Source organism: Marmota flaviventris, chromosome 2 (genome assembly GCF_047511675.1).
Source record: "Marmota flaviventris isolate mMarFla1 chromosome 2, mMarFla1.hap1, whole genome shotgun sequence".
In the NCBI taxonomy this organism is placed as follows: Eukaryota; Metazoa; Chordata; class Mammalia; order Rodentia; family Sciuridae; genus Marmota; species Marmota flaviventris.
The window spans coordinates 152,685,415-152,692,963 of record NC_092499.1 but is presented as its reverse complement, the minus strand read 5'-3'; the positions used below and the strand labels follow the sequence as shown (position 1 = coordinate 152,692,963).

The following is a 7,549-nucleotide window of genomic DNA, read 5'->3' as shown; positions in this document are numbered from 1 at the left end:
TAATGAATCATAAATTTTATTCAAAATGTAAACGTCACTAAACATGCATACATGTTAAAACAATAAAATTTACAATTTCGTTAATTTTTTTTTGCATAGGACATCATTACAATATAGAATCTATGCCTTACAAAATACATACAAAGTTTAATCCGAGCAAGCCAAGGCCAGATTGGGAACTGTACAACTGTAATACTTCACTGTAGTGATCCAGAAAAGATGAAATGTGGCCTTCGGAAGCATGGTGGGGAATTGGTTTTAAAAAACAACAAAAACAAAACAATATTTCTACAGAAAAGGAAATTGTGAACTCGATGGAAATGGTGTTGGACCCTTGGATTCTGCCTTGGGATTTTGGCAAATGATTCCAGAGAAGCTCCACCAATGGTTTTGGGTGGGAAAGGGTCACTTGGGTGTACCCAGTGTAACTACCCAAGCAGTTCCTGGTCACCAGGGAGCCACAGTAAGCAGCTCCAAACCCACCAATGCATAGCTGCTCAGTAGAGAGCCCCATGCTGACATTGATGGGGGTCCTCAGCACTGGGCACCTGAGGCTTCTCCCAGGTGAGGGAGGGGAAGAGTCTCCCACTCACACACCCACAGACACTGACTGGAGAAGAGACACTGGGGTTGATAACACCCCACTATGGTGCCTGTGCCAAGCTGGGAAGAGGGGGAGCGTGGAAATGTGGGGAGGGATCTTCCAAGCACAAGGAATAGGCTCCTGTGCTGAGTGGAAGGGACAAACTGACCAGTGATGGTCTCCTGCAAGCACTCAGCTTGCACACTGGTTTCCAAACAAGCATGTGCAGTCATCAGTCAACAGGTCCTCTAGGAGGGCATCAGTGAGAAAAGACTCCAGAGTCCCCAGGAGAAAGTTGCACGTGCATCCATCCTGTCCCCTTTCTGACTTCCTGTCCCATTCCACCTGCCCCCATCCTGGAATGTATGATGCAGGGCAGGGGAGGCTGCCTCTCTCCCATCCTGTTTATTTTTAAATAAAAGTAGTAATGTTTTAAAGCTGTATTGAGAAGGGAGAGGCTGGGCAAAGCCAGGTGGCTACACTGCAAGTCCAATAGTGGTAGGGGCTAGTAGAAACCTCTTCCCTCCTGGACACAGGGCTCCTGCCTGATTCCACTCTTCTCAGGGCTAGAGCCAGCCAACAGGAGGAAGGGTCTCTCCCTCAATGGTGTTCAGGCATCTATCAGTAGTAAGCTGGACTATGCATCCAAATTCTGGTACAAAATTCTCTGGAATGTGTCCAGGACGAATCTTTGAAACTTCAGAATCAGGAAAATTAGCCACAGGACCTGGCTCTTCCAGGGGCTACTTTGCTTTCAAAACCTATCAGCCCACATCGGCATTTTAGCTTTGGAAGATATAGTCATCCAGGATGACATACAGAAATGTTGGGTAGCAAAAGATGTGGTTAACTTATTAAGCATTTCTTATCATTCAAAATGTGTCTAATACATCAAGCTCTTTAAAACTTCCAGCAGTTTTGACCAAATGGCCTTTTTAAACATGGGTTTAAAAAAAAAAAAAAATCAGTGACACCTCTCAGAAATAAAAATAATCAGGTAGCCTTGTTAAAAACAAAAAAAAACAAAAACAAAAACAAAAAAACAAAAAAACCAGGAGCTGAGAAACGAGGCCACACTATTGCTCAGATCACATCTTCCTGTAGGGTAGCGTATCTGCCCAGCGGAGATCCTGGATGAGGTCCTAGGAAGTGCTAAAACCCTGTGCAGTACATTTAAGTACCTGCTTCTGGCAAGAAAGAGGCTGGGCCACATGACTGGGAGACAGAAATCTTGAATGAAGACCCAGTAGTTCTTCTACCACTCACTCAGGACCTCAGAAAGCCACCAACCCTCTCTACTCATCCCCACCTCTGAATCATCCTCCAGGGATCTGAGCCCTTGCCCAGGTGAGGTCTGGGGTCACCAGTGTGCGGAGGTCTGCACCTGGAGGCTGCACCGTGGCAAATCCTGCACCTACCCCGATGCATGGCCTCAAAGTAGAGGTGGGTGTGTTGGAGGGGGGGCAATCTTGTACCTCAAATCCCATGGGTGGGGAGTGCAGCAAGATGCATAGGGGCATATCCAGGACCACATTCTCTTCCAGGGCATCACTGCCCATCTCTATGTAGCACCCATCAGGAGAGGACCCCAAGGCCCTTTGTGGAAAGGGCTGTGTTGTCTGTTTTTCCATATGGCTGTAGGATTCAGTAGGCATTTGGGGAGTTTACAACCATTCCCCTAATATGGCTGACAAGGGGTTTTCTTGTTTGGGACATGAGCCGAACACCAGCCTTCTGATGGCTGGGTCCAGTCACTTTTAGACGTCTTTTTTTTTAATTTAAGGGAAACTCTCCCTTTACTCAGGCACCCTTCATTTTGAGATCTCTGCCTCTGTGGCCTGCTAGAGCTGAAGTATGTCCCCAAATAAAGATTTGATTGGGAGCCCTATGGGTTCCTTAATCCCACCAAAATCAGCAATCATGGCCATAAACTACAAAAATGAAAGACCCTGAAGTAGACCCAGGCCGGGAAGACAATCTACATCTTAGAAGGCATCCCTCGTTTCATGATGAGATGGAAACCTGCTAATGAGAACCCATGTGAACTGAGCCTGAGATTTAGATTCTTCCCCCCACCCTTCAATGAGATGAATTTAAGCCCCAGATGATTCTGGAGGGTGCAGCCAGGATGCCCAGGGGGAAACTCCCTCCGGGTGCCCTGCCCCCATCTCCCAGGCCAGGCCTATGGTTGAAGGACCGCACCCTGCCATTACACGAGAACCACTTTGGGAATGAAGACACACTCATTTGCCAAAAATAGCCAATGCCTGCATATTTCTGTTTTAAGGCAATATTACCCTTCCATCTATCAGATGGAACAGCCCTGGGTCATTTAGAGGGAAAATTAAATTAAGTGCTCTCTTTGGAAACAGCCTATCCCACTTTCCCTCCCCCACCCCCCACCCCACTCTAAAACAAACCAGCTCTTTCTTTTATTCCAATATGACTGGGTTTAGAGTTCTTTTTCCCCTTCCTATGTGCAGACAGATGTGAAGTTAGAAAACCCCTTGTGATGCTGTAGGCAAGTCACAAGGAGACACCTGGCTCCTCCAGTGGAGAGTGCTTTTCTGGCCGTGTGGGACATGCCACTCCCTCTCCCTGCCTTCGGAACCATAAACATGGGTGCACCAAAGGACTTTGGAATAAAATTCCTGAACCTGGAATGTGAATTCCTGAGACATGAAATGTGGTCAGAGTGTGGCTTTCTCTGCCTCACACAGAAACAACTTTGGGAGGGACCTCACTTTGGAACCAGACATGAAGATTGCCACATCCCCAGCATCCAGGGCTCTCTTCTTCAAGGTCCATACCACATATTCTACTCTCTCCCAAACCAAATGCAAGCTGAGCTATTATAGGGCCCAAAGGCAGCAGGGGGGCCAGGGGGGCCGAATCTGCACTAATGAGATAGCCCCTGCCCCACCATCCCCACCCACAGCACAAACAATGTCACAGACCAAATGGGTACCTACTGTGCTACACAAAAGCCACCACATGCCATTAGCCACTTCCAGATAAGTAGAGCTGGAAACAGGTATCCATAGCATCACAGATGGCATGGTGCCACGTGCACAGCTGCTGTAGATAGAGGGCACCCATCCACTCTGAAGTTGGCATGACACATCAGCCAGAAGCTACAGGCTCCAGCTGGGCCTGGATCGCTGGGGTTTTTCTGTGCTGTACCCCACACAATGTGTGGGCTGGGATGGAAGCAGAATGACTACAACCAAGGCACTCTGGGCCTGGGAAGCCCATCTATGGCCCACTGAGTCCCAAGGGCCATTCCTCATCAAAGTGAGAGATCTCTGCAAGATACTATAACCCGAGTTCACCCCAACTCATCCCAACACACACACACACACACACACACACACACACACACTCTGTCCTGGGGCCTTGTATTTACAGGCCCCAATCCTTGAAAGGAAGGCAAGGCGCAACATGGGCCTTGCAGGGCTAGGCTGGACACTCCACAGGTCTGCAGAGGTGCTTGCTGGAATCCAGCCTAACTGCCCTGGTCTGGGGCTCGAACACCAACCCAGCCCAGGTCAAGGCTTCATAAGAAACTGCCTCAGCTCTCTGCTTTTCCTCCCCTACCAAAAGGTTGGCAATGGGGCGATGCAGGCTAGGCGTGGCCTGGGGTCTCCAGGCAGGGCAGGCAGAAGCAAGAGGGAAAGGGAGATAAGTTCTGGCGACAACAAGAAGCCGGAGGTTTGCTCAGTCTGTACCACCAGACATAAAGGGTCTGAGAAAAGTGTTTCCCACAACTTTCCGTCTGGTGTTCCCTGGGGAGAAAAGAGAATGCACATTCTCCAACAGCACTTCCCATGACATTGGCTGCGCCACTCTTGAAAAGTTCCAAGTCACAATGTTCTGGTCTTTTGCCACTGAACGGTCTCTGTGAAGTGCTGCGAACACATGCACACACATGGCCACTCACATAGACCTTCTGACTGAGAAAGCAACATGATGGTCTTGCCCACTGTTTCAAACAAAGGTGACTCCATAGCAGCATGGGAGAGCTAGGGAACTGGGTACACCGACACTTCATAAAATCATTTTAGAAAACCAGAATTCCCAGGCTCTATTTTCCAGTCAGAGAATATGGTATAATAGTGAAGGGTCCCTGGTGCTGTCTGTTGGGCAGTGGGGGCCCAGACAGGTGGAACCCAGGCTGTCTCCTTAGAGATTGGATGGTGTGATTTTGTGCCCAGCCAGGGCTTGCGTCTCTGCTTCCATTTTTCCAAGGGGCCCAGGAGAGGGCTCCTGAAGGTAGGGAGTGAGACAGGCAGTGCCAGTCATGGAGGGCAGATGACACTCTCCACAATTCCCCCAAGTGGAGTGCTCCTTTGACCTGTCATGGCTTAAGGCATCCCTCGTGAGGTGGCCTGTCCCTCAGACCCATCTGCATTTTGAGCCAAGCCTATGTGGCCAAGGATGGAGGCTGAGTGGATGGGTAGAAGGGAGGGGGAGGACACGCCTCACCACTAAAGGATCTGCCTTGGAATCACAAATGTCAGTGACCACATCTACTCCCAGCTGATGGACTGACCCACATGCATGCTGAGCTCCACCTGCACTGGTTGGCCTGCTCTGTCCCCAGTGTGTTCCCAAACCTAATAGAAAATTCCAGAGTGCAAATCTATGTACAGAGTAAGGCGGCAGGAAGGGGTGCCCTCACTGACCTCGTGGAACGTGTCCATCCCTGAGAAAGGGGGTTCGACACCGCTGAATCGCAACTTTGTGGGTATCTCCATTGTGCAATTTGTGGATGATGTTTTTTGAAATTTTTTTTTGTTTTTTTTCTTCTTTTGATTTTTTTTTTGTTTTGCTTTTTTTTTTTTTTACAAATTGACTTTGACACCTGAGGTGAAGAAAAGTGTTTTTACGTGGACTTTTCATGAAGTTCTTGCTCTTTTTTTCTTATTACAAAAGGAAAGGGCACGGACTGACAAAGAGGAGGTGAGAGCGGCTGCTCATGGCTGTTGTCAGGGTAGGGGTCGTTGGCTGGGCGCGGGGCTGGCGGAGGGACTGGCGGGGCTGTGCTGCTGTGGGTCCAGTGGGGCTCAGGGTGAACTGGCTGGGCTGATGGTGGGGCTGCTGGCATCAGAGCGGCTGTAGTCGCTGAGTGAGCCGGTCCGCGAGCCCCCGCCACGCCGCTGCAGCATGCCGGGGTGGAAGTTGGCGTGGCGGCGAGCATGCTTCGTCAGGTGATCGCTGCGCATGAAGCGCTTCTCGCAGATAGGGCAGCTGAACTTCTTCTCACCGGTGTGTGTGCGGTAGTGCCGTGCCAGCTCATCAGAGCGTGCGAACTTCTTGTTGCAGTCCTGCCAGCTGCAGGCAAAGGGCCTCTCACCTGTGGGGCGACATAAGCAGAGAATCAGTCTCAGCGTGCACAGTGACACCTAGGATCTTCTGTATGTGTCCGTGCCCTCCCCCATGGCCAAGGTGTGTCCACTCACCATCCCCCAGAGTGGCTCTCTATCCCTACACTCCTGCTCCATCTCATTTACTATGACTTCTCATCAATGCCCTATGCCCTATCTTCTTCATCTTCTGTGTCAAATACATCAGGGTAAAGGTGAAGGTGAACCATGGCCTACCAGCCGCCACACTTGGGATGGAAGCAGATGACAGCTCCCAGGATAAAACAGCAGCATTTCCAGCATAGAAGTTGTAGAGTATATGGTTTGTATATGGGCCAGGACTGGTGGTCTCTGGCATTGGACCCCCTAAGTATATGGCATCCAACATGCCCACGCAGGGTTAGCTCTCCCCAGCCCTAGGGGAGTGGGGGTATAGGCTCATGCTGTGGTTCCACCTGCTTGCAGGAGCCAAGCTGGCCCACACTGGCCCTATGGGAACCACACCTCAGCTCCCAGATCCCTGAACAGCAAGAAGACAATGTCTACACCTAAGAGTCCTGTCACCACTCCAACCTTCTCAGTTTCTTCAGTATGTAACATGAGGGGGTTAGTCTGGGCATTTTCCAGGGCCCAGCCTCCTCCGCTTTCTCTGAGAGAACTTTGTGTGGCTAGCCAACAAAGGCCAGCAGAGGAGACTTCAACAGGTTCCTATTAGATTCGAGCATGGTAACAGATAGGGTGGTGGACCAGAACACCCCAAAAGGGGCCTACACAGTTGGGGAGAAAGCAAACACAGTGAGCCCAGTTGGGAGGTCATGAAGATCATTTTATAGTCAAGATTCTTCTCCCCTTCTCCCACACCTTGCTCAGAACATGAAGCAGGCCTGCATTTACCAAAGCAAAACAAACAAAAAATCACATTAATTGTTTAAGGAGAATTGGTGTGGATGGGGGTGCTTTGGCACCTTTAGCCTTTCCAGCACTGGGACACAGTCACTCTTCCTCCCTCCTCTACACAGACCCTAAAGCAGACTGCCAGTCTTTGAAACTGGCCCACCTATGCTCAGCAGAGGAAATCTACACCACCCACACATCTTTAAATATAAAGATTTAAATATAAACAGACACTCAAGAATAGTCAGACAGCTAAGGAAAATCAGCAGCACAAAAGGGAAAGGCCAAGAACAACAAAATCACCAATTCCAGATGAAAAAGAGTGAAGCCAGGAAACAGAAGAGAAAGTTAACCTAACAATTCTAATTAGTAATTCTTTGAGGAACTGGAGACAAAATTTGATGCATAAAGCAAACAGAACACCACAGAGAACCATCACCACAACAAAAAAAATAACATTTAGAAATTGAAAATATCACTGCTCAAACAAAAAATTCCATTAAAAAGCTGGAAATATATGCAAGGAAGCATCCCAGAAAATGTGAATGTTGCAGTGTTCTGTTTCCTAGTACTGCTGAAGCCCAGGTCTACGTGAGGCTGAATTTATTCTCATTATTTCTCTTCTTCTGGAGAAGGGTATTTAGGGGACTTTGAAAACCAAGTAGCCATCATCATTTCCCATATCTATTTGACAATTAAACAGGAG

The 7,549-nt window shown here is 48.9% G+C and overlaps 1 protein-coding gene across 1 annotated transcript in view; it reads right to left on the bottom strand.

Moving 5' to 3' along the window:
* Positions 1-7,549, bottom strand: part of Klf13 (KLF transcription factor 13) — a 47,276-nt gene continuing 39,727 nt past the window's right edge. Inside the window, exon 2 of the mRNA XM_027955905.2 lies at positions 1-5,939. Within this exon, the coding sequence (XP_027811706.1) occupies positions 5,650-5,939 (290 nt within the window). The 3' untranslated portion in view covers positions 1-5,649. The remainder of the gene's footprint in view (positions 5,940-7,549) is intronic.